The sequence below is a fragment of the Xiphophorus hellerii genome, chromosome 17 (assembly GCF_003331165.1).
Source record: "Xiphophorus hellerii strain 12219 chromosome 17, Xiphophorus_hellerii-4.1, whole genome shotgun sequence".
NCBI classification, from domain to species: domain Eukaryota; kingdom Metazoa; phylum Chordata; class Actinopteri; order Cyprinodontiformes; family Poeciliidae; genus Xiphophorus; species Xiphophorus hellerii.
In genome coordinates this window covers 4,327,600-4,354,703 of record NC_045688.1, presented here as the reverse complement: position 1 = coordinate 4,354,703, position 27,104 = coordinate 4,327,600, and the positions used below count along the sequence as shown (strand labels likewise).

The 27,104-nt window shown below is 36.1% G+C and overlaps 1 protein-coding gene across 4 annotated transcripts in view; it reads left to right on the top strand.

Annotated features, from left to right (window-relative positions):
• Window positions 1-2,233: 2,233 nt before the first annotated feature.
• The window catches only part of LOC116736679 (voltage-dependent calcium channel subunit alpha-2/delta-4-like), a 65,665-nt gene continuing 40,794 nt past the window's right edge, over window positions 2,234-27,104 (top strand). The window contains exons 1-29 of one of the 4 annotated variants that reach the window (XM_032589306.1): window positions 2,234-2,429; window positions 2,507-2,806; window positions 5,001-5,197; window positions 7,675-7,756; window positions 10,044-10,160; window positions 10,305-10,364; window positions 10,888-11,050; window positions 11,137-11,268; window positions 11,593-11,653; window positions 12,385-12,535; window positions 12,702-12,776; window positions 15,029-15,118; window positions 15,252-15,365; window positions 15,453-15,531; window positions 16,508-16,641; window positions 17,317-17,394; window positions 17,622-17,702; window positions 18,198-18,272; window positions 18,384-18,470; window positions 18,574-18,645; window positions 18,857-18,918; window positions 19,740-19,807; window positions 19,897-19,942; window positions 20,037-20,134; window positions 20,247-20,340; window positions 20,460-20,552; window positions 20,791-20,918; window positions 21,866-21,943; window positions 22,736-22,804. In XM_032589306.1, coding sequence (XP_032445197.1) covers window positions 5,022-5,197; window positions 7,675-7,756; window positions 10,044-10,160; window positions 10,305-10,364; window positions 10,888-11,050; window positions 11,137-11,268; window positions 11,593-11,653; window positions 12,385-12,535; window positions 12,702-12,776; window positions 15,029-15,118; window positions 15,252-15,365; window positions 15,453-15,531; window positions 16,508-16,641; window positions 17,317-17,394; window positions 17,622-17,702; window positions 18,198-18,272; window positions 18,384-18,470; window positions 18,574-18,645; window positions 18,857-18,918; window positions 19,740-19,807; window positions 19,897-19,942; window positions 20,037-20,134; window positions 20,247-20,340; window positions 20,460-20,552; window positions 20,791-20,918; window positions 21,866-21,943; window positions 22,736-22,804 — 2,563 coding nt within the window. In that variant the 5' untranslated portion in view covers window positions 2,234-2,429; window positions 2,507-2,806; window positions 5,001-5,021. Of the gene's footprint in view, window positions 2,807-5,000; window positions 5,198-7,674; window positions 7,757-10,043; window positions 10,161-10,304; window positions 10,365-10,887; window positions 11,051-11,136; window positions 11,269-11,592; window positions 11,654-12,384; window positions 12,536-12,701; window positions 12,777-15,028; window positions 15,119-15,251; window positions 15,366-15,452; window positions 15,532-16,507; window positions 16,642-17,316; window positions 17,395-17,621; window positions 17,703-18,197; window positions 18,273-18,383; window positions 18,471-18,573; window positions 18,646-18,856; window positions 18,919-19,739; window positions 19,808-19,896; window positions 19,943-20,036; window positions 20,135-20,246; window positions 20,341-20,459; window positions 20,553-20,790; window positions 20,919-21,851; window positions 21,944-22,735; window positions 22,805-27,104 lie in introns of all 4 variants that reach the window. The other 3 variants (XM_032589305.1, XR_004342654.1, XM_032589307.1) reach the window with 3 other exon arrangements.

Genomic DNA, 27,104 nt, shown 5'->3' with positions numbered 1-27,104 from the left:
CTGGAGTTGTCCTTGTAATTGTAATGAAAGTAATTTTTTGTGTGATTGCATGAATTGTTTGTGTCTTCTGTGCTCCTAATTGCCCTATTAGTGAAAACCCAAACAAAAGTAAGCAACATGTGAAATGATCAGAGGCTGACTGTTCCCATCCTGCTTGAAGGTTTCATCAGCCTCTCCCTTTTTCTCCTTTCCTTCCTGCTTCCTTTCCCCAGTCGGCATTGTGTTTAGCATCAACATGAGGATTTACAGTTGCAGATTATCTAATATAAAACTTCTGTTGGGTAAATTGAACCTGTTTCAGTTCACATGCACCAAGAAATGATGGAAACCTAAATCTGTCAAATTCTACTTGTAAATCTTGTTTTTGAGGAGTTACGCGCAATCCTTTTCCCTAACAAGACAAGGTTTCAGATCGCTGGTTCAGCTGATGGCGCTAAACGTAAAGGCTGACTATTAGCTCCAGCCTAAACTAATCAATGACTGGTGTACACTATGTGTGTGTTTGTTTAGTCCAAAGAGGCAGGCTCACCACTTTCCTTACTACTGAACTCACAGGCAGAAGGCTTTGTGCAGGCGATGTCAGCCGACATCTGATGGGTCCCGCAGGCACAATGTTGTACATAAAACTTTGAACTGTTAAGATCTATTTTTATTATTCTTAGATCATTCTCAAACGGTGGAGCTGCTCAGAACGGACACAAGCTGGAATAACAGTTCAGCTCTGCAGTGATAGAGGTGAGTAATACTTTTTTTGTCCCCCTGTATAATTATATAGACCTCTTCATTTTTTAAAAATCTGCTGTTGAATACATGTTTATTCTAATATTGGATGCATGGAAAATGAGCAAATAAGACCTAGTTGTGATCAAACTTAAAATAGAAAGATAGACAAAACAAATGGTAATTTGAAGGCTATAAAAAAACTCACATTTTATCTACATGAACTTAGAAGACCTTGATGCACATGGACCATTTGATTATTTACCAAAAAATGAATGCAATTACTAAGCATTTAATCAACATTGATATTGTTTTAAATACTTGATATTTGAGTAATTAGTTTGATTTTGAGAAATTGTTCAATGAAGCATGTTATTATGTGGAATGCTTTAATTTCAGTTTGGAAGAAGCAGTCTTATTGCTGCTGTATGTCCCCTTCCGTACTGCACAGTTGCCATTGATATTAAATACTGTTTTAGTTTTCTGCTTTTGTGATCTTAGTTTGACTATATTAAGCCAAACTCAAATGAACAGATGTTTTTCTGTAAATCCGTATGTGTGCTTGTATAATTCATGAACTTTGCTTGCTGAATCTGCATGTTATCTACATTTATTGGTCTTTGCTTGCTCGAGTGTATTGTAGGTGTGCTTAAGTAAAAAAAAAAAAATAGAAAAATATAACGATCATTGCATCTTAAGCATTCAGTTTCTGTGGTTTACTTGAGCACATCAAAATGCTTCAGCTGTTTTGCAGATGAAATGAGAAGGTTTACGTTTTATTTGTTGAGGTTTGACTTTCTAGAAGTTATAAAATATAAGGCTTTCTGTGAAGTCATAATGATAGATTTAGTATACAATTCTGAAAAAACTGAATGAGGTAGAAATGTGTAAAATATTATTTTTCTTGTATAAAAATATAAAATCACATATACACTAACTGCTATAGAATTTTTTTTTATAATGCATATTGTGCTTGTTATTGCTCTTTAAATGTATTTGAAAATGAACAAAATGAGCACTATTTTTTAACCTTAGTGTAAAGGTTTAAATATGCTAAACTAAAAGAACTGATTTGTTCACATGTGCTACAGTGAGAGTCCACTAGGTGTCTCAGTGTGTTTGTGTCTCAGCAAAGAAAGTTTCCCTTGTCCCACTAAAACAACCTGCAAATACAATGAGAAAACCTATCCCACCAAGTGCAACACTAATTCTTCTTCGACCATTGTTAGTTGTTCACATTTTCCCCGCTTACTGTGTTTTTCCATCCACTGGCAATCTTAGTAAGCTAAGAAAAAAAGAAGAAAAGAAAAGTCGAGTTAACATAGTGAGCGATGCTTCTGAGAAGAATGCAAAAGTGGGTGAGAAAGATTAGGAGAAAACAGGGCAAAAGACAACCAGAAAGAAAAGCAGGGAACAAAGCACGGCTGGAAGAGAAAATGGAGCGATATTGTGTCGGTGTGTGTGGACTGTGAGAGGGATGGCGGGAGGAGGGGTTTAATCCTGGCTGGATTATGGTATAAAGTGGTGCTGGAAGAGAGAAGGAAAAGATACTCTGGAGAGACAGGATGTCCCTACAATCCATTTATCAGTCTATCTATCTGCTCTCTGCATGTTAATTCCTTTGTTTTGGACAGTTTTGTTTTTCAACCGGGACCATGTGAAGCTGTCTGGAAGAGCGGTGGAAAATTCTCACATTATTCTCCGGAAATGTAAATGCTCCCTTTCCTTTTTAAAAAATATGACTGAACTGGACTGAATTTGTATCTAGTATTTTCTTTCTTTTCAGTCCCCCCACCCTCTGGATTCAAGAGAGGAGAAGGATGGAAGAGAGAAGTGGAGGATAGAAGTAATAGAAATCAGATCACAAGCCCTGGAAAGTGAGGTGTTGAAGAATGACAGGACTTAAATGGGACCCCTTGTGCACAGAAGTGACGTCTGACATTGGGGATAAAAACATTGCCTATTCTTTCATGTGCGGGGATACCCAGCTCAGCTGACATCAAACCAGTCATTCAGACTTTTTTTTGTTCAACATCTAGTAACTTTCTCTTCTAATCAGCATGCCTCTTAAAACCTTTAAAATACAGTGAGTACTGTCCTCTGCTACTACAACATTACATTTCAGTATTACTTGTTTTTACACAACACTGCTTATCTGCGTGTTATTATGGACTACTTTTGAGTTCTTAAAACTACCACCAGGAAGAACTCAGTCTTTGCGTTTAGTAAAAGAGCTTAACGTATCGCTGTAGATCTGGAGAAGACCACACAACAGTCATGTCGTTCAGGACATTTTTGCAGATGCATAGATGCTTTTAAGGGCAGTCATTCATCTTTTAGTTTCTGCCTATCCAAGATCGAGTTGCTGGGGCAACGAGTTCAGGAGGGAAACCTAGACATCCCCTGGAAATGCTCTACAGGTCATACAGGGGGAGGCCAGGCCATCCCAAACCACAGAGAACATGTTGACCCACCACCTAAGTCAGGGTTTCCTCACACTGGGACTTCACCCGAAAACCTCCAAAGAGATCCTGATTAGATGAACAGTTCACTTCAACAAACTTCTGTTAGTCTGTTGATGCAGAGCCTCTCAACCTATACATCAGACTGAGCCCTGCCACCCTACGAAGAAAGCTTATTTCAGCTGCTTTTATCCGGCTTTCTAGTCCATTATATTGAAAATAAGAGTTGTTTCTACGTTCTCAGTAAAAAAATTATTTTGCTCTCTTTGATGATTGAACTCTGTTAGGTCCCTTGTTACTGACCATGTTGGGTGTTTACTCCTTATGTAATGTCAAGGTATATTTAAGGCTGACTCTGGCTTGGTAACCTCAGGGTCACCACTTTACTTTTTGCAGATGATGTGGTTCGGTAACTCTGGAGTCGTACATATTCAAGTTTGATTCAGTGTGCATGAGATTCTGCATGATTCTTAAACAGAAAAAAAAATTTTTCTTTTAGTAATAGAGTTCAAGTGTCTTGGTATTTTGTTCCCAAGTGACAATAGGCAAGTTGAGTTGTCTTGTCTATATCCCATTTGACCTGGGAATGCCTTGGAATATCCCTGAACGAGATAGAAACTGTTGCTGGGAAACTGGATATCTAGGTTTCTCTTTTTTCCCATAAGATTGATACCTTTAAAGATAATTTGTTATTCCACAGCAGATTTTTGGAAATTCTCTGATTTGCTAATGGTTAATTGCAATATTTATTTTACACTTTGGTACACTTTATTTCAAAGAAAGATTTTACTGTGTTCAGATTGACACAAAGGCAAAGAAACATTGTTTTTCAAGAGAAGACCTAAATCAGACAATAAAATTACATTATATCATTATCGTGCTATTTGACCAAAGTCAAATAGAAATGTATTTAATATGAATTTGAAAAGCACATTTTTTTCTTTTAAAAGTGGAAGCCTAAAAGCTCAAATGTTTTTAGATCATATTTTTGATTCAAAAAAGAGGGGGGGAAACTGTAAGATTACTGTTACAGTAATCTTACTGTAACAGTAAGATTACTGTTTCTCTGCTCTTTAATTTAATTAGTAGATGTTATATTTTACATGTGACTTTGTTTTTGATTACAAGAGAATTTTTTTTATTTTCATTTTATTTCTTTGTCTAGCAAGCAAAGCTTACGAATCAGATCTTCTTTTCTTTTCCAAGGGGAAACCCGAACACTAAAGTAAAGCTAAATGATCTAATTATTATGTTATTTAAATATACATGACAAGAATAATAATATCACTTACTTTTAAATTCGACAAGACTTAGCAAATAAGTGTGTAAGTTAACAAGGCAGTGCTTTTTTACACTTAATGCTCCTTAATAAAAAAAGTCCATTGGTCAGTAGGTAAATGTTGTTACATATGAGCATAAATCACAAGTTCCCAAATTCAACCCTCAAACTGCAACTTTTAAATGCATTCCTTCTCTAACAGACTTGATTAAAATAAGTGTGTCAATACCAGGCGTCAACAGACCTAAATGTAGATGAGAGAATTCAGCCTGTTGGAAACAGGATGCATTTGGCATTCAGTGGTTCCATTTCCTGATCCTGATTCAAATGGTGCCTTCGTTCAAATCTGGTAAACAGGGAAACACTTGACACAATAAGTGTGATCTACAAAACAGTGAGACTGACAGCAAGCGGTGGATACTACTTATATGTTGCAAACCAGTTTTTATCTCCTAATGTGGACGCAGTCCAAATGACAACAATTCCTTTTTTAAATTCTTTTAACACTAACCCCATGATTTATGTTCTGCTTGGGCCAGTCTGCAGCAATAGGTGGAACGATGCAGATTGCAACAGCTGCATGGATGCGCTGTTGTAGCTTGGGAAACGCTGGGAATGCCATTAAATTGGGCAGAAGTGGGCCACGCAGAAGGAGGCTGATGATGCTGATGTGGATTATCCTCTCTGGCTCACTGTGCCTGATGGTTGACGGCCAGATGAAGATCCCACCAGAAACGTGAGTACAGCTGCAATAAGTACAACTCTGGCAGACCTATAAACCACGGAGAAAACGATGACGGTCTTGATTTTCTAAACCCCTCTCAAGTCAGCTTAATATGTTTAAAAGTTCACATAAATACTTGTTTTTAAAATGAATCTGTCAGTGGCTATTGTTTCTTCTCAAAGTGAAACACATTGATCTGCCATGCAACGATAAAGTTTCCGGCTTAATGTCAAAAGACAATTTGATCAGGTAGTTTCCATGTGTACGCTTTTAAATCCACCAGCAGCATGGTTGTTCTTAAAGCCATTGCCATTATGGATGACTCAATATTGTTTTTTCCAATTTGGCTTAAGCATACTGTATGGGCCATCTGTTAACCTGTGGGATACAAAGAACTGCCAAATTATCTCACAATCTTTCAGCTGCCACAGACGGAGAATGATAATCTGTTATTTTTTTTCTGACCATAACAAAACTTCAGTTATTATAATTTTATATATTTCTACAACTGTTCACTAGATGTTGCCAAATTTAATAAAACATCTGATCCTGTTACCTGGTTTTATCCTTTACTGTTGTGATAAAGTATTTACCTCCTTACAGATTTCTGCTGTTTTCTTTTGTTATGAGTAAATACAAAATTCAGTTTTCAAATGATGATTTCATTTAGCAGAAGAAAAACAATGTTTAAACCGAAGTATCGGTGAAAGAAGTAATTGCCTCTCTTTTTAAATCGTTTGTTTATAATTGAGAAACCCTCTGATGTGGCTGCTGATGTTTTATGACTGTAGGAAAATTGTGTCATTGGGTCAGAGTGACTAAGAATTAAAGCAGAAGTTTTTTCCGGTCACCTCGGGTCACTTGACACAAAATTCATTATGCCGTCTGAAGATTTGGCAGCGCCCTGTTGCTTCACTGGAAGTAAATAAAACAACTTACATTTCACGTCAGAAGGGGTCAGCTCTCTAGTCGCTGTGGCAGCATCACTGTACTGCTACCATTAGGAAAAAAAATTATATGTTTTAATCCTTATCCAGGAAAAATATTCTCTTTCCAATCTACTCTGTTCACATTTACTCCTGTTCTTGTTCATTTATTTCCTCTCCTTCATTTTGTTCCTTATTTTCAATATCCATCCAACTTTTCTTTTATTTTATTTTTCACTTTTATCACACTTTTGCAGTAGACAGAATTTTGCATTTATTAAGTATTTTCTTTTCTCTCAAAATCTGACCTGCTTTCAGACACATTTTCTTCAAAGTGATTTGCAGCAGCATCCTGCTGCACCTTAAATTCAATTAAGGCCTTATGTGTTTTTATGAAAAGTACTGTTAGGATGTTTTTGTACAAAGAAAAATGGGCATTGCCTCTATCATGTGTACAAGTCCTTCCAATTTTTTTTTGATAGACAGGATGACAAAAATCATATTGAAAAGAAATATTAAACATTCAACAACCTTTAATGTGTTAAAGTTGTACTTGGAGAAGTATGGGATTTTATTTGATCACTTTCCAAATTTGAATAAGTATAAAAACATGAAAAATTAGTTTGGCAAAACATTTCAGTTCACAAATTTATTTCCTGTTCTAGTATCTATTTACATGATGAACTTTATTTTCAGCTTACCACATCCTTGGGTTTTGGTCAGGTTTTAAATTGGACCAAATATTAATGAAATAGTCTTATACTATAAACTCTGATTTAAAGAATAACACAACGCAGTCATGTCATCAATGTGGTGCCTTTCTTTGTCACTCACTCTTTCTGCATCGAGTGACAAAGAAAGATTCTTCCTCGCAATTTTTAAAATCTCAGAAAGTAAAGATGTTTTTTTTTTTTTTTTTACTTCTTTTACTTCCCTAAAACAGTTTGTAATGAATCTGTCCACAAGTCAGCAAATACTGAGAGTGTTCAGTACTGAGGGGAGCAAGCTGTCTGTGTCCCAGTGAGCTGGCTGACTCCCCATTGGTTGAGCCATCTGTCACATCCTGTCTACGCTATGACCTTATCTCAGTTGCATTCACATAGAGGATTTGTAGAATTACTGCATGTTATTGAGCACAGAATAACCCTTTGGCCTGGCAGCCATGTCTGTCCTCTTCCACTGTCACCTTCAGTAATCTCATTTAATCTCACCTTGCTTCAATGTTAGTAGCATCTAAGCTTTTTTTTTCCATTTTGTCATTTTTAAAACTGCAAATGTCATTGTGTTTTATTTGAATATTAGTTGGTCATTTTGCAGTGAAAGAAAAACTATACCTGTTTTTTTCTTCTCCTTTAGTGGGGTTACATTGTACAACAATATTCCAAGATTTGGGTTTAATCAATCAATTAGAACTAGAGATATGGCACAAATGCAAATCTACTGACTGATTCTATAGACTTTTGACATTAGACATTTGCTGTTTTTTGGTTTGACTTTGGAGCAGTTCAGACAATAATAACAACTTTAAAGCAGTGAATGTTTTTTGTTTTTTTCTGTGTTCAGTGTGCAGCAGTGGGCCGTGTCCTTCGGAAAAGAGATTGCTGCTTTGTCGAATAGATACTCTGGAGCTAAACTTTTGCAGAAGGTAAGATAACCCACATGTTCACACAGTTAAAGCTAACTGACCCATTTCTGAACAAAACAGATGTCAGTCAGTAGATATTTCCAAAGTGCTTCATATGCCATCTGGGAAACATTCCCTGTAGTTTGGGAATTTCACACACCTTTTGCTGAGTGGAAGCCAGTGATAGTTACGTGTTAAGGATTAAGAACATTTACAGTACATCTACACAGATGAATATTGGAGGTTGTGCAAAGAAATTAATCAAGCTTTTTGAATTACATTCTAGCTGTCAGAATACTTAGATTAATACACAAATCTTAACAAATTAATTTAACTAACCTTGGCTGCTGCTTTTTTATGTGGATAGAAAACAATATTCAAAGACAGGTTTGAAAGGGAAACCATTCATTACCTTTGAGTTTAGTGGCATACATTTTCCATACAACATCTGCTCGATAACCATAGACCAATCTAGTGACACGGTTAACCTAAATATTACTCTGATATGTTTTTCAGTAATTAGTACATGCAATTTTTCCTTGCATGCTACCCTCCAGAGTCCCTGGCAGGCCCATTCACCATCTGCCACATTTGTATTGTGTGTTTTTATTCTTATACCTTTCATTAACTTTTTGATCTTTTACTAAATGTGTTGTAAAATAAAATCTCTCCCAACAGATTTGGATGCTGAAATATATCCAAGGCATGCATTCGTTCAGGACATTAACTTTCCCATTTAGACATGTAAATCCTTTGTTCTCACATAAATTTGTGCAGTGACTCTACTATTATTGGCTGTGTTTATGCAGACCGTGTCACTTTCTCATATTTTAGAAGCTTATATTTGTTTTTGGCCACCGGTGTGTAAAAAGCATCCAGTGCATTAGTTTAATCTTCGCAACATGAAGCCATTAATCACCTACCTGTGTCTAATCAATGGCTTTCTAGTTGCAGAGCGTTTTGTGACTCGGACCTCTTGCTTGTGTAGCCCGGCTAAGCTATTAAATGTTTTTCAGTTGCAAGATAATGAAAGAACATTTTGATTTTGTTCAGCAGCCACAGCTTTGTTTTTATTTGCTGTAGGCTGCAAAGAGCTCTTCATAATCCTTTCTTTATAATCCTTTCTCTTGTTTATATCTGCTTTCCTGCTCCAAGGTAGGGGAAAATTAAAAACTGTTTCTGTGAAAGTAAAAAAAAAACTATAGGTTTTAAATTGATTTGTTTGATAGAGTTTGATAAATTATTTTAAGGTGTGTTCTCGAAGTCTTATAATTCATTTTTGAAGTCTTTTTCTGGTCAAATGAGTATAGGTTATTAGTATTATGATGCTTTATTCCCCTTCATATTTGTTAAATATGATGAGGAATAAAATTAACATGATTTAATACAACAATCTGTTTGCCCTTACATCCATTCATCCATCCGTCCACCTACATTTTGGACTTGTTACCTGCTTTGACAATCAATAGTTTAATGTAGCTTTCTATAATCTACTTATTGTAAGAAAATGCAAAAATGTCACTCCACCCAGCAAGAGACTGTTCAAATTTGTTTTGACTTAAAGAGAGGTAATAATTTTTTGATATTTCAAAGAATCTATTAATTCTGCTACTCCCATTTCCAAGGCATGAAATCGGAGTGTAATATGAACATTTTAGAAAATATATCCAGTCATCATTAGATTTGTTCAGTTTTAGCAATTATCCCTAAAAGGCTTAAAAAATATTAAACTGTCAAATAAATTTACTCATGCACATTCATATCAGGTGGAGCTGTGAATTGGGTATGATTTTAGCAAGCTGTTCTAGTTTTTATAGAGTTTAGGAATCTTTCTTAGCAGCAACAAGGTGGCGTGATTTATGGTTTTTAACCAGAATACGAGATCTGAGGTTTTTTTTTTTTATTTTGCCTGTGATGGTACGGAATAAGATTCTGTCTGGTTTCATGATTTACATAAAGACACTAAGCTGCAGCAGAAGTAGATTGGGAAAGCTGCTTAACAAATTTGACCCAAAACCAGCCGAGTTTCTACACAAAACCAATTGCAAACTCCGAATCTGTTCCCACCGCGTATTCAGGAGGCACAAGAATTAAAGCCATCAGCACTGATGGTTATTTTAGCGGTGCTCAATTTATTAAAGTGAGGATAGTTGAGTCACTTTTGCAATTAGGTCAAATTCTGTAAGGTGCAGACTTAGTGGGTGGCAACCCAAACGTAGCTTGTAGATGCTTAGACTAGCTTTTTAACAGCAAATGTTTAAGTGTACATAATGTGGACTTGGCTAAATAGGTAAAATTTGTTTTGAAGAAATATACGGATGTGGAGGGCGTGGTGAAGATGGAGGAGGTGAACGGTGAAGAGCTGGTAAAGAAGTTTGCGGAGGAAATGGAGGAGATGCTCGGAAGGAAAATGAAATCAGTGAAGGTAATAATGACGATATGGTTAATGCAGAGCGTCTGCTGCTTGTTTGATCCATCATCAGTAACTGTTGCTTTATTGATCACAATAAGTGCTTCAGTAACATGATCATAGTTTTGAGTGTTATTAAGAAGTTGTGTTTTGCCACAGAAATTAGCAGAAGCAGCAGAAGATGCTGATCTTGGGCACGAGTACAACGAAACACTAGAAGTAAGTAAGAATGTGCTTAAGTTCAACCATTTATCCAGATCATCATTTTATCCTGTTTACTTATTTTTAGTGATTTTCAGCACTACCAATTTACCAGAGCTGTGTTAAATTGTGTAAACTTATATTATTACCCTCAGAAGTGCAGTTTGAATGCCTATGTCTTTATTTTTATTAGACTTTTAATAAGCAGAATTTTCTTTCTGCAAAGCTTTTATACTTCATAGATTCATAACACAGAGACTGATCTACACTCTAGTAAAGACTGTTGACCTAACAGACTGCTGCATCTTTAAGACTTCTGTTCAGAATATTGTATTAAAGCATATTAATGGAAAGTTGAGTGGAAGGAAAAAGTACGGTAGAAAAAGAGGCACAAGCACAACAATTGCAGTGTTTGTTGGTTTTGTTTTTTGGTGGTGTAATTGTCTTGTGACATAAGAAAGTGAATTCGTCACAAAGTTTTCTTATGCCCCAGGCTGGCCCTGCCTTCCAAGCATCTGTTCTTTATTTTTTTTTCCCCCAGTTTGACTACTTTAACTCCCTGTTGATCAACACTGTGGATGAGGAGGGCAATCCAATACCACTTGGTGGAGAATTCCTCTTGGAGAAAAATGAACATTTCAATAAACTTCCAGTTAACACACAGCAGAGTAACATCCAAGTTCCTACAAATGTTTACAATCGAGGTAACAAAATCATAAAGCCTGGATTTACCTACAAATGCAGTAAATTTCTTATAATATCCAAATTTGTTTTCTGTCTCTTTTTACAGATCCTGATATTCTAAATGGGGTCTACATGTCTGAGGCTCTGAATGATATTTTTATTGATAATTTCCAGAAGGATCCAACTCTCACCTGGCAATATTTTGGCAGTGCCACAGGCTTCTTCAGGCTCTACCCAGGTATACTGAGAGACATTTTTACATCCTGCAAATTTACCTTGCTTTTATTTTTACCTGCTGTATTTTCACCCATTACTGTGCTGTTAATGCAATAAGTGGAGCAGCAGATGCATTTTAAACTACTCAAGTCAAACAGGGTACTTACTTGATTTGTTGTATGTAAAATTCAGTGCATGATGGCAGTAGATGTGGCAGGAGTTGTACAATCATTTACCTTTGGGGGAAAGATGGCTACTGTTACATTCTTCTGTGTACTGACTCTCAAATTTGTTTTTGTTTTTTTGTTGTTATTTTTCTTTTTTGCTTTGCTTTTTACATTCCCAGGAATCCAGTGGATTCCAGATGAAAATGGCGTGGTCACGTTTGACTGCAGAAACAGAAACTGGTAAAGCTACAACCTTTCCATCATCAGTCACACAGTGATGTCTTTTTAAAACAAACATGTTGCCTGCTACTAAAAATCTTAAAAATATAGATTTTTTTTAACACTTTAAATCTCAGCTACATTCTTCCTACACTTTGTGACAGAGACCATCAGCCTCCTCTAGGTTGTTATTGATTAATTTCTTTCTTGCAGCATATCTCATTTTCACAGGCAGGCACCAGTCTTTGGTGTGAAAAAATAGGAACACATTGTATGATAGCCTACATTTTTAAAATTTCTGTTCTGTTAAAAAAGCAATGGTCTGGCCAAATATTGTGCTCTTTTAATGAGGAAAGATTACCTCTTTTCATAAAAATAATCAAGTAAAACATGTAATTCTGTGACTTCCATTCCCAGGAGTAAGGCTGCACAAACAGCAAGATTTTGCCTTCCTGGAAAGTTTCATGGAACAGCTAATGAAGTTCCAGGAACTTTGCAACGTTCTTAGAGAGGCAGGCTGTTGTTTTGGAAAGCGGAAATCACGGAGCTAAAAGGTCTCGGCTGCTTCCAATCACATCTGCTACAGTGGAAATCTCATTTGCGTGTAATTGGCTTAGAAAGTCAGGGGATGACAATAAAGGGATGATGGTACGCAAGGAACGGAAGACTGGAGGAACAAATAAAAGGATAACCCTTGCTCCGTTCCTCCCCTTCCTTCTTAACGTCATCTTTATCTTTACCTGTCTGTTTAGGTACATACAGGCCGCCACTTCTCCAAAAGACGTGATAATCGTGGTGGATGTGAGTGGCAGCATGAAGGGGCTGAGACTGACGATAGCCAAGCACACAATTAACACTATCCTAGACACTCTGGGAGAAAATGACTTTGTAAATATTATAGCTGTAAGTATAAGAACACGCAGGAATGTGAAGCTGTTATTTTAAAGAATAAAAGGTTGCAAGACTTTCATCTGATTGAATATGAAAATATGAACTTTTTTTATTCCTATTATCTTTCTATATTACTAAATGTTTCCTCATTTCTCTCATTTTGTTGGTTTCTCTCCAGTACAGTGACTATGTTCGCTACGTGGAACCCTGTTTCAAGGGCATGCTGGTACAAGCTGATCTGGATAACAGAGAGGTAACGCACACACACAAAAAAAAAGCCAGACGCATACTAGCTCACAGCTAATTAATACAATTAGCTTCTGCTGACCCAATCCTGCTAATCCTCTGATGACAGAGATTCACATGATAGTTAAACATCACAGGTAAAGTTCACAGTCAAGGTCTTAAGGGCATTTTATCCTGCTTCTCGCTGGCAGCAAGTCAGTATAATTCAGCTGCATCTCAGTAAATTAGAAAACTATTGGGGACATTTCTATGTTTCTCTGCACTATGATTTGCTGGTACAGCTCGGATTCCATGCTTTTTCTATTTGTTGTGTCACATCTAAACTTTTTAAATATTAGTATGTATGGGTAGATAAAGATGAATTAAATCCTTTGTGTAAGAATGTGCTGTAATTTTAGCATTCACTGTAAGACCCTTGTGGTATGTGAAAGGAAACATTTTTTTATACCCCTAAACATAATGAAAACCCAAAACCTATTATTGACTTGTGTCCATTTTTTGCCAGCCAGTTGTAATTTCTGTTTTTATTTGTCTTATAAATACCATTTCTGCCTACTTTATTCTAAACTGAGGCATACAAATTCTCTTTTTTAGTAGACTAAGCATATTAACTACTTTACTTTTAAGCCACATCTTTTATTTCCCCTTTATTTCATTCTTAGAGTGAATAAAAACAGTATCAATAATGTCTCATTGCTTTACTGCTGCAATCATTTTTTCCTCCTCCTGCTCATCCGTTCTCATATTTTGATATCCCAACACCTGCTCAGTCTGCTGTGCTGCAGCATGTGCGTGTCTGTTTGCTGGATGTATGCCCTACTTTCACTCCCGTCCACATTGTTACAGATCAGGTGAGGTCGCTGGCCGCTGACAGTTTTATAAGCACGTCATGTGGCATGTGAGGGTGGGATTTGATTGGCTGAATGCACAGAGAGATGGGCTGCAGGAGAATGGACAGATGTTAGCTGGCACATTTGTTCATCCTTATTAAAGAACGCTTAGCAGTCATGTCTTTCCAAAACCTATTTTATGAAACAGGAGCTCATGATAAGCGTTTCCAAGCTACCATCTACAAATGTGAGTGCTTGTTTTTATGAGTTAGACACAGTGCCCATAATAGCATCCACACTCATTGAAATTTTGAAAAAAAAAAAGATGCTACCACCATAAAGTTCAATGTGTGAAGGGTTTTAGAGTGGTGTGAAGTTAAAGAAAAATGATGTGTGGTGTTAAACAGTTATTTTTCCCAAAGTATTGAGTGTGTTTGTAATTGTTATTCCTGATTCAACATTTTGTAAAAACACATTTTGCTGCAGTGTCTAGCAGCTTTACACAGCTAGAAACTGGAACTTCTTTTGTACAAAATAGCTGAAGGTCAGACACGTTGTATTTTGCACTTTGTGAGCATCGGTTTTCAAGGCGCGCCTCAGTCTTGATTAGATTTAGATCTATTCTTTGACTAGGCCAATCGACCTCATAAATATATCTTGATTTGACACAGCCCACTGTAGTGCTGGCTGTGTGTTTAGAGTCGTTCTCCTGCTGGAAAGTGAACCTCAGATTGAGTCTGAAGTCTTTTGCAGCCTCCAAATGGTTGGCTTCTAGAACTGGCTCCATCCAACTTATTCTGATTTGCTAACTTGTTAAAATACCAACAAAACACCTTTAGTTTTGTGTTTGCAACATGCAAAGGAACAAAATGTGAAAAAAGTCAAGGAATATACTGTATATACTATTGTAAGACACTGCATATTGCAGATTTTTCCCAATTTTCTTTCCCCCTTTTCCCCTTTTGTTAAAATAAAATAAAAATAAAAAACTTTACATGTTTCTCTTTTTTCTGGATTTTAACAAAATATACATATTTCTGCAAATGTACCAAAAAGAGTGACAATAGGTTAATTTTTAACAATATATTCTGCTCATATAATTTAGAAAAAATTGACAGGGTCAAATTAAGAGTCTGTGGCTTGGGTTATCTTTAACCTACATTTTCTGTAAAGTCCAACTGCAGAAGCCACTACTCATTGTGGCTGAATTAGCCTGTGTGCATGTGTTAATTAATCCTGATTACCTCCTAGAGCTGTAGTAACTTTGCTTTTATTGGCCAGGGAACCAGGCATAAGCTCTTGACTGCACAGTCCCTGTCATGTTTTGTACCTCCTAAAACACATGAGTCAGTTTACCTGCATTTTCCAAAATTAAAATAGCAATGAAGAAGTGATGTTGTGTGAGTATGTATTTTATCTGACTTTACAGCACTTCAAGCTTTTGGTGGATGAGCTTCAAGTCAAAGGAGAGGGCAAAGTAAAAAAAGCAATGAAGGAGTCTTTCAAGGTCCTTAACGAGGTTAGTCTCTATTCTTTGTTATATATATACAGTATATATATATATATATATATATATATATATATATATAAGCAAAATTTGTTGTGAAATGGTGCAGTTATTTCCAGTCATGTTTGTTAATGAATATGTTTAGGCTGCTGCACTGGGGCAGGGCAGTCTGTGCAACCAGGTCATCATGCTGATAACAGACGGCGCCATGGAGGACTTCAAGGATGTTTTTGAAGAGTTTAACTTTCCAGAACGTCGGGTGTGAAGTTTATTTTCATTCAGCTGTTCAGAGTGCTGAATGTGGGGTGTTTTCTGCCGCTTAAACACTTCTTACCTGTTTCTGCAGGTTCGAGTGTTCACGTATCTCATTGGCCGCGAAATGACTTTTGCTGAAAATGTTAAATGGATCGCCTGCAACAACAAGGGTAAAGCTAATTTATGTTTTTGTTTCCTCTGTTTTCCTGTTTGAAATGTTTCAGAGAAACCCCAACCCAATAATTAAACCAGAGTCTCTTAGGAATATCATGTCATTATCAGAGTAGAGATGAAGGTATTTCCTTATTTTCAATTAGATCAGAATTGAGGCTATTTGTAGCTATCAGTTGCTGCCCCCTTGTGAATTACATTGTGTCATGCATCAGTTCAGATCAGAAAGATGCAGCATTCAATGAAATTTTGGTCTGGTAATTCCTCCCAACTGCTACAGTTTCTGTATTTATATTCCTTACATTTTCATACATTTTGTCATATTAGAACCACAAACCTCAGCTTGATCACAGCGTCCTTGTGGCAAAATGTGGAGGAGGCATCATGCTTTTGTTGATAAAGGAATGGAAAGCTGGTCAGTTTAACAGAATTTGGCCAGTTGGAAGCAGGGTGGTGGCTCCATCATGCTTTGGAGTCACTTTTCTTGAGTAGAGACAGAAAGCCAGTCTTGGAGAAAAACTTGTTAGAGGCCGCAAAATGCATAAAAATCAAAACCATCAAGATAAGAGCTCTAAACATTTAGCTGTTTGCAAACATTGTCTTGTAACAACTGAACAAGACAATGTGTGAAATCTGCAAAGGGTGTAAATATTTTTGCAATTCACTCTATATTTGACAGAGTTATTAGTATTTTCCTAAAACTGTTCATTTGAGACTTTGATAATTACATAAAACCTGGACTAAGTCAAACTACAGGAGTTATCGACACACACATTTGGGTAATTTTGTATGTTGAGATGTCTGGTAAAATAATGCATTGTTTTTATTTTAGTATCAATAGAAATCAAACAGATTAATAAAAAAAAATCTACCATAATCATATCTTAATAAGTGATCTGATATTTTATGGACTCTAAATTTACTGTATTTTCCAGGTAAGTGAAATGTGTTTATATGAATTTGCTTGTCCTGCAGGTTATTACACACACGTGTCCACGCTGGCTGATGTTCAGGAAAATGTCATGGAATATCTCCATGTTCTCAGTCGACCAATGGTTATCAACCATGACCACGACATCATCTGGACAGAGGCCTACATGGATAGTGTGGTCAGTCTTCTTCTCTCATTATTCACAAACATGTTGGGCAGAATGAATATAATAAAGTTAGAACAGAGACAAATCTTTCTTTTTAGGTTTTGGTGCATCTTCTTTGTTTAGCTGCTTAATTTTTCCTTCTTTGTCATTCTTTCATTTTGTTGTCATGCATTTCATCCTGGTTTGTTTTTTTCCTCTTCTCCATCATCCCATTCAGCTTCCCAATAAAGATGAGGTAATCATAATTAGAGTTTTAGCTTAGTTATATAAAGTAACGGGTATTTGTGTAAGGGTTCTTCCTCAGAATGCTGTTTCCATCTAACAGCTTTCAGAGAGTATTTTGTTGTCTGTAGATGTTTTTGTTTGTGGTACGTTTTTCTAAAACTGAACTTGGCTAATAATGCTCCTCAGTTTGATTTGTTAGAAACCGACCATAGAGCATGCTAAGCATTAGTAATCTTTGTCTTATATATATGTTAGTCTTACAAATCTGGAAATACAAAAAGTATTCTTTTGAACTCATTCATTTATTCACCTCATTTTCATCAACTTTTCATAAGTATCATATTTTCTTGTTGTTTTTTTTTTGACTACTTTGTCTGTCAAGTTCTCAGTTCCCTCATGAATGCGTCCATAAGTCACTTTTTCAACAGAAGTTAAAGTGTAAATCTGTCTTTTGTATTGCAGCTGTTTAACACTCAGGCACAGAGTTTGCTCCTGATGACCTCAGTTGCCATGCCTGTTTTCAGTAAGAAGGAAGAAACTGTAAGTTGACTTTTTTTATTTGCTAAATTTATGGTTTTATGTTCATACTGATGCATGAGTACAGAAGGAAGGGAAGTATGTACATCAATACAGATTATAATGGATTCAAAGTATGGCTCTATTTTTTTTTTCTGTCAATGTTGTGCAAATGCAAGTCTGTTGATCTTAAAGGTAGCGTGGAATTGTATAATTCATTGTATTTAACTCTGGTGTCCTTTTCTCTCCAGCTGTCTCATGGGATTTTGCTGGGTGTGGTAGGAACAGATGTGGCCTTAAGAGAATTGATGAAATTAGCTCCAAGATACAAGGTAAATCATCTGTGATTTACAGCTTAAAGAAACAGCCGGCATGTCTGAGAAGAATAGTTCCTTTTAAATTGCTAATCACACCATTTGGTCTTCTTCTGACTGACACCCAGAATAGTTTACTGAGCCTTTTACATTAAACTACAACTTCCACACAAGGGAGTGTTTATCACTTCACTGACAGCAATAATCGGATGTTTCCGTTTCCCAGTGGCTGATCACTGATCAGGGAGGAACAAGCTAAAAATCAGCCTAATCCGGTCTCTATTTTATTTCTTAGTGTGTTCTTTTAAACTTTTGCTGTGCTGTTTTCATGGTGTTTTCTTCCTTCCTGTCTTTATGTAGAATCTGCAGTGCTGTGCTGTATTTGTAATTTTGATGTTAATTGAGCACATCTTTTTCAACAGCAGTGTGTGTGACTGTAACACACCGTGTAATATCATTAATGTCATAACAGTAAGGAGATATAAGTGGTTTTCTGCTGTTCTGTTCCTCCAGCTGGGTATCCATGGTTACGCCTTCCTCATCACCAATAATGGTTACATCCTGTCTCATCCAGAACTACGGCCTCTGGTACATGCAAAGATTTGCTTCACATCCTCTGAGAGACGGTTGAGATTTTATTAACCCAGCGGCATTAGTAACAAACTCCCATATGTCTGTGTTTTTGTTTGTCTGTGACAGTATAAGGAGGGAAAGAAACTGAAGCCTAAACCAAACTACAACAGTGTTGATCTGTCAGAGGTTGAATGGGAGGATACTGAGCAGAAAGTCAGTGCACAATTTTGTATTTCATATATATATATTTTTTATTTTTATTGAATGACTGCTGTACTAAAAATGAGTCCTGAATATGTTATGTATCTGTTTATAGCTGAGGACAGCCATGGTCAAAGGAGAAACCGGCACAATGTCTTTAGATGTGAGATCTTCAGTGGACAAAGGAGTAAGGACTTTGCTTCTTTTTATGAAATAGTTGCTGCTGTAATTTTAGAGCAGGGAATCTTATGTCGTTTCCTGACAGGTTTTCATTCCAATTAAACAAGTATTTCTTTTATCTATTGTCATCTAAATTAATTCAGAATATGGCTTAATTAATGGAGATGGTTGTTTTACCAGTTGTCAAATTTGTGATCTTTTGTCTTTCTTTCTTGCAGAGGAGAGTGATCTTTTTGAAGAATGATTATTTTTACACCGTCATAAATGAGACACCATTCAGGTTTGTTTGATTATTTTTGCAAATAGCATCAACTGGGCTTTGCAAAAGTATTCACACTACTTCAATTTCTTTTCCACATTTTGTTACTTTAGAGCCAGAAACTTCAATGTGCTTCATTGGGAATAGATGTGATATAAGACAGCCCAGGATTCTGACTTAGAAAGGAAATGATCTGATGACTTTCAAAGTTTTATTTTACATATGAAAAGTGTGGCATGGATTTGTATTCAGACTCCTGAGTTAATACTTTGTGGAACCACCTCTCGTTGCGCTTACAGCTGCTAACCTTTTGTGTCGCTCCCAGCTTTGTACATTAAAAGGTGATTGTTCTTATGCAAAATAGTTCAAGCTCACTGTAAGCACACTTTTAGCACTCTGTAACCCTGCTTTAAACTTCTCCACAACTTCCTCCCTGACCTTTCTGCTGTCTGGTCGTTGTGATGCTGTTTGTTCACTAATATTCTGTAACAGACCTCTGAGGACTTCATGGCATTTTAGTGACATCTGATGGCATTTTTTAAAAATAAATAAGCTTTAGAAACATATTTTTTCTGCTTCACTTCATAATTAATCACCACTTAGTGTTGTTCTGTCACACACCAAAAGGGTGTATTAAATATTGTGGCTGTAATGTGAAAAAAGGCACTGTATGCTCACCATACTGAGAAATATTTCATTTATTTAAAAACACTAATCCTGGCATAACTAGAATTACTGTATATGAACAATGTATATTTTTAGATGTTATCACCTGTAAGCATATGGATGCTTGTGCTATTGTGTTTATTATTACACATTTTTTTCTGTTTCTATTTTGACAGTCTTGGTATAGTCTTGAGTAGAGGGTATGGAGAGTACATCTTCACAGGAAATGTCTCACTGGATGAAGGTGGATTTAAAGCTTTAGTAAATCTGTTTGATTTTTTAAAGAGAACAAACTTTTTCAGTCTCTCCTTTTCCTCTTTCTTTGTTCTTCAGGTCTTCATGACTTAATCACTCCAGATCTGACCTTAGCCAATGAGTGGTAAGCATATAGTATTGAATTTCCTTTTAAAAGTTTCAGTGGAAAGGTTGTTTTCCTTCATACAAATATTTATCTACATATGTTGTTTTTGCAGGACCTATTGTGAGATAGATATCGACCCATCACATCGCAAACTGACCCAGCTGCAGGCGGTCATAAAATATCTCACTGGGAAAGAAAAAGATCTGCGCTGTAAGCCTACACTCAGTTTCATTTACAAAATAATTTTGTTTACTTGCGATTTGAAATGTAAATATTTTCTTTGAAAACTTTCAGATTTTTCCCTCTTATTTTGTACTTACAGGTGATAGACAGTTGTTGCAACAGACTCTATTTGATGCTGTTGTTACAGCACCTATGGAAGCGTACTGGACCGCTCTCATGCTTAACACATCTAGGTGAACAAAAACACTGAAATGAAACCCATGAAAATTCTCTCTGGATGCAGTGTTGGGCTTCCAGCCTTATATTTCAACCTCGCCTCACCTTTTAACTTTGTGTTTTCCTGCTCTCCCAGTATGGACGATGGTGTTGAGACTGCTTTCTTGGGGACTCGTTCAGGCTTGCAGAGGTTCCTGAGGTACACGGGTGTTGAAAAAAGAGTTGGCAAGTGAGTGTTAAAGCAGTATTTTGTGTTTATTTAAACAGCTACAATGTTTAAGAGGTTAAACATTGTCAGGCAGTCAGGCAGGTCATTAACTTGACTCTTCTGAGATTTTTTCCCTCTGTTCTCTTCCAAATTGAGAATAAACATTATTTTCTACTAACATTCAATTCATTTCTCTGTTGTTCTTCATATATATAGATTTTAAACTAAAGGTAAACTTCAATGGCTTTTGTCCCCGTAGGTCTTTCCTGACCTCCACAGATAAAGAGAATATGTTCACTCTGGACCATTTCCCTGTGTGGTACCGCAGAGCAGCAGAGTATCCAGTTGGACAGTTTCTGTACTACATGCCCAGACAGGACACAAGAGGTAGTGGGATCACATTCAAACAATTTAGAGAATAATTAGGAAAGACATATAGAATACCTGCCAATCTTTTTAATTTCCAAATATTGTAGCTATTTCTATGAAAAGGTTCATTTATCAACAGTTGGCAACCTACAACTTTGTAATTGTGTCTATATGTGCATTTATGTAGTATTTATCAAAAGGAAGTTATTTGTTGACGTAATCTGGAGATTTGTTCTTAGTCACAGAAAATATTTTTCATGAAAATCTTTATTTGGACAAACATAACATCTTCCATTATGTTGATTGTCACGTTATACTAATATTTCCTCTACTTAGGTTTGACAATAACTTGGCAGTAGATTCAAAGAAAAAGTGGACAGTAACTTTTTCTTTTTGAGCTTTTTAAGATGTTCCCATGTTGAAATAAGTTTTAATTCTTTACACAATAAAAAGAAGTTGAAAAAGAAACTTTTTCATATTTTGCCACTTTACAAAATCCTAATGAACTTATCAAATCCTGTCTTATCCATCCTGAAGTATTTTTGAGAACAAAATGTAACTTTTCTGCCAACATGTAAAACGTGTGGTGGAAAAGTGAATAAATATATCGGAAACAATGTTTTAGACTTTATTTGTACAAAATTCTTATTCACTTTCCTTCCAGTTGACAATTATTCTCGACTTTGTGTTGCTCTTTCACATAAAATCGTAATAAAATACTTTCATGTTATTGATCGCAATGCGATTAAATGATTTTACAAGGCAAGGACTGTTTAAAACTATAAAGAGTATTCTGAGAATAAAGCTGAAAGATTTATTTTCTTTTTTTCCTTTTTAATGTATTCACATTCTCAGATTGTTTTATACAAATTATTAATTTATGTTAAATAGTGCGTGTTAAATTTTAAATAATCATCTAAATGTTTTAGGACGGTGGTGAAAAAGAGATAGTGTGTCATTTTCAGATCTATTCAGGGATTATGAGGCTGCCTATAGTGCCACCTTCAGTTCAGAAGAGGTGCAACACCGTGTGGAGGAGCAGGGTAGAGAACTGCCTCTGATACTTGGCATGCCTCCACTTTTGAATCTATCCTGCCCATAATTTTCCTTGGCTCTGGGCTTAAGACGGTATAAACTGCTGTAGCTCTGTGTTTCTGTTTTTAGTTTATTTTCAGTTTTGGCTCGGTCCTGCCTTTTCCTTTTTATCTTTCCGGTTCCCACTCATAAAGCATGCCATTTAAATATGAGAACATCCTGTCAGTTTTCTCCCATCAGAGAGGAAGATTCTTGCTGCTTCATTTTCACCCATTTCAATAGTATACGTTATTATAAAAAATATATCAGAGAATCTATGCAGTGCAAGTTATCTCTCACAGGATAAGTAACAGAAAATAAATACAGAGAGCACATGGACTCCCAAAATATACAAATGCATTCCTTTGGTTATGAATGTATTATTCAATTAGCTCTCCTAATCTCAGTTATCTAACACTTGAAATGTTAATCTGTTTGAAATCTGAGGCTTGATGACTGTCAGCATCTGCTGAAGGCTGCAAATAGATGCAAAACAAATTTAAAATAGAGCATGAATCTTAATATTGCCTAACCTAGTGCAAGTCAGCCTGCCACACATTTTTCTAAATACATTTCAGCAAATCCGCTGCATTAATCCGACAGTAACATTCTAAAATGCTGATTAATAAAAAATTTTTTAAAAACTGTGTATTGTGCTTCTGCATGTTAGAAAAGAATGCATGCATCCATGTATCTCATTATGCATGAAATGACAAAGGTGCCAGGATTTTCTTTTTAAGATTTTTCTGTTGCTCTACCAGCAGGAAGAATTGTGATTAGCTCCACTGCTGTGACTGTGACGGTGGGCAAGAAAACAGCCATCGCTGGAGGTAGGATGACAGCTCTTATTTCTTCTTCCCATTCCTGGTTAATCTTCTCTTAATCCTCCACCTCTTTTAATGTTCTCCACTGATTTCTCTAAGCTCTGCATATTTAAATCACTAAACTTTGATTTCCTTACTTTGTCCTAAAGTTTGTGGAATTTCTTCCAGCAAAACTGGATGTTAAATTTTGCTAATTTGTTTGAGACATTTGAACAAAAAAATAAAAAATAAGTAAAACTTAATTTTACAGTACATTACAATCAATAGTGATATTAAATTGAGACTTATCTGTTGGTTTGTCGCAATAGCATCTGTTTTTGTGCTGGATGAATCTCTTATGGTTATCATAGTATCAAAGTTAAAAACGCCACTACTCACTTTGCTTACAACAAACCCAAAAAAGAAAGACATTAAAGTTGTAGACTCGGGTAGACTAGATGTGAGGCAATCAAAGGGTGAAGAAGAGAAGTAGCCTGTTGCAGACCTTGTAGAAATGTACTGACTGAATTTGGACATAATATCTAGATGATTTTATTTGGGTGCTTTAAGTTTTATATTTCAAACTCTACACTTCTAAGTTCCATGAAAAATAGTGCTTAGCTCACTAGTTTCAGTGAGAGGACTTTTACCTCCCAGTGCCTTGTAGCTAATTTCTCATTCCACAATCGTCAGTCTCTGAAAATCAACTGGATGGATACAGTTTATAGCAGACTGTACTTTGAGCTGTCTTGTGATTGAATCTTGTTAAATGTGATGTCTGAACTGAGCTTAAAATAACTCGCATTTGCTCTGCAAGAGCAACACGGTGGAGCACAGTTATCTGTTAGTGGCTTGCTTGGAGGCATTGTGCCAGATTTTCTTACATTAAAGGAATTAAACTCCTTGCTAAGAAAACATCTAAAGTGAGATGAAAGAGAAGTAAGACTATAGCCAGCAGAGGTTCCGGTTTGCGCCAAGAGGGAGAATCCTAAAATCTGCTACATTGTTGCAGGATTTGTTTCCGTTTGGTTCAGTCAGACATGGCTGACCTGTGCTGATAACCAGTCTAGACCAGACTGGGAAACACTACATACACTTGAGTAAACTCCTAATAACATATAAACCTGTAGTTCACTAACTGAAGTGTAAAAATGATATATTTAAGCGTGAGAAACAGGAAGAAGTAAATGTTACAGCATTTTATTCTTTGTCCTTTTTTATGCTGTGTCCTTCTGTGTCTGCATGGTGTCTTATTCTTAAAACAACAATACACTGAACTGCTAATTCTGAACTCTGTGAACCGATGTAGGTGGAAGGCTGCACTATAATATACAGTATATGCACTATAATGTATGTTAAGGCTATATGGCTGAGTTTTAGCCTTCCAAATCAACTTCTATTTGTGCTGGAGATCCTGAGTTTGATCCTCTCTATTCTTCATTCTTTTTTTTCATGGTGTCAGTGGATGCTAATTTTTAATCCAATTTAAAAAATTTTTTTTTTACATTTAGATGTAGCAACTATGAACAGTGCAACAAGAGCAACAGAGACCATTTTGTTTGTTTACATTGTTGTGTCTGTCCATCCTTGTGTCCTTTAGTTCTAGTTTTCTTTCTGTCTTTCCTTTATTTTAATTTTCTGGTTCCTTTGTTGTTTTCTTCCAACGGCTTCCCTCTGTAACTTCCTTTCCTGTGTCCTACATTTCTTTTAAGCATTCCCCCTTTCTTCTGTCTGCTTTTTTTCTTGGTTCCTCGTATCCTTCCTTCTTTCTTTCCTAGTGCCTTTTCCTCCATGTGTCCCACCCCACTGTCTCCCTTTGTAGAATCAGACACATTTCACTGTCCTCTTTACCCTGTTAAACCCACTCAAGCATCTTTCCAATTTTTCTTTTCCTCTCCAACTAAGCTGTCAGATCTGTCTTTCTTCATTTTGGCAGATTTTTTCCCCCCTTGCTCCGCCCATCTCTTCCCCTTGTAACTCTCCTTGTCACTCTCTAAACTCCCACTCTGCTTCTGTTTTTCACTGCAGTAAGCGAAGGTTTTCTTCTAAAAAAGGAGAGGATATCAAACATTTAGAAGCTAACTGATTCAGAAACATATGCAACTAAATTTTTCCACTTTATTTTAACCACGTGCCTACTCACCTTACTCAGCTGATTTACTCTTCTCAGAGGTTTAAGGTTGGTATGTGTTGGAGATAATGTTGTAAATGTATCAATGAGAAGAATTTGCTTCTAATCAGATCTACAGAGGTTTAACATCTGTATCAAAGCTCGCAGTATATAGGTATCTTTTGCATGTTTGTCATAATTGGCTTCAGCAACAAAAGTTTTTCTTGGTGTCTGAGCCAAGTGAATGAGAGCATGTTTGACTGCATCGGTATTCTGATTGTATATGTACATTTTAACCTCCTTTCCACTGAACAAATATATCTTTAACTTACAGTAACTTTTTAGGACTACTCAATTTACTGTGAAGGGAAAAACTATAATAATGTTTGGTACATTTCTGTACTGTTGTTAAATCCATACTAGTAAAGCAGCTGCTGTGACTTCAACACTACTGTACATTTTTATCCCAAACATTTTCATCCTCTGTTCACAGTTTCACAGTCATATAAAAGAATCCATCTGTCTTTATCTACAAGTCTGACCAAAATCTGAAAGAGAAAAGCTTTTAAAAATATAATAGATGTCCTTCATATTTTGGATTGTAATTTAATTTCTATGGAGCTACAATTATTTTCATGACCACAGAGTGTCAGTGTTTCCCTGAACACGAGCAAGATCCGTTCTTCATCAATGTCTCTGTTTACTTGCATGTTATTCCTTCATGCTATTTTGGTGGCTGATTTAATTTCACATTCTTCAATGAAGGCCAGTGGTTTCATCTGTTGGAGGATGATCCAGAATCAGGGCTCAGCTAGAGATTAGTTCTTCGCTGCAACACAAATGACAGGCTGTGAATAATTTTGTCATGCTCCATACAAAGGTGCTGAAAGGATAATAAAAAGACAGATAGGAAATCTGAACCGAGGGATCAGTAAATAAAAACCAACATGAGAGGCAGTGGAAAAAAAATAGACGTAATGGTGCAGAAGAAATACTGGAAAAGAGAAAAAGGTGAAAGATTTAGAAAAAAGATGGCAGAGGAGGTGACAGGAAGATAAATGGAGACAAGAAAAGTGAGAGTAAAAAGAATTGAGGGAAGATTAGAAATAAAAAGAGGTGAGAGCAGATAGAAGGTGAGGTATGGAAAAAAGGAGAAACTCTTGTTTGTATTTATTCAGTCTAAGCCTAATGGATGTGAATATTTTACACCTGTTCTTTTGGAATAGATGCTACTTTTTTACATTTTAATGAAAGCATAATGTTGTGCATGGTGGACATAAAGCTGACACGTGTGATATGTTTTTATTTATATCAGTATTGTAATAATCTAATAGCACAACACACTGTATATTTCTGGGTTGTGCCATGGAGGCCCTCAGTTTGTTGCATGCAGTGTTTATGCAACAAGCTAGAATTTATTTTTCCTTATACACAAAGGCTATATAGGAAGACGATTGAACTAGCTAACATACTTTGCTGTCAATATTACCAGACCTGCAGATTAGGGAGTTATGGGAAAATCTTTTAAAATCCATAGACAGTTGGAGTCTCTGAAAGTGATTTTTTATCATAGCAAACAGAGGAATATGCTTTTTTTTTTTAAATCAATTTAACTTTACCTACATACATTTTACAGGTGATTTTGCTCAACTTAAGCATCATAGATTAAATCAGAATTTGCAGTGTTGCTAATATATTTGGTTTGAGGTCTCATGATGATGGGAAAGTAAGACAGGATTAAAAAACATGGCTAAACATTAGTAGTATTAGCATCACAATAATATTGCAGATTAATGTGTTTCTAAAATTAGACAACCCTAATTTTCTAAATTAATTTGTTGCTACCTTGGTGTTGGAGTTAATTCTGCTTGCTTAAGTCCCTTATGTGTGCAGCGTGTGTAAATTAAGTGTAAAAGGCAAAATAACCATTTAGCACCCATGGAGACTTTAAGTAGCGTTGAACAGTACTGCTTTAACTCTTACCTTCTGCACTTGTGATTTTAAAAGCAGAACTAAGCGTTTCATATTTTCTCACTAAATGTCCATGTTACACAGTTACTAAGTTTTACATTAAATAAATATTTCTAATTTTTTGAAGCATGGTTCTACAAAGCTGTGAGTCCAAGTTGTGTTTCCCTAAAGTAAAGTAAACCTTTGGATTTTACAACAGGCTTTCATTTGTGCAACAGCACTGTTGATAGTTTGCTTCTGTACTTT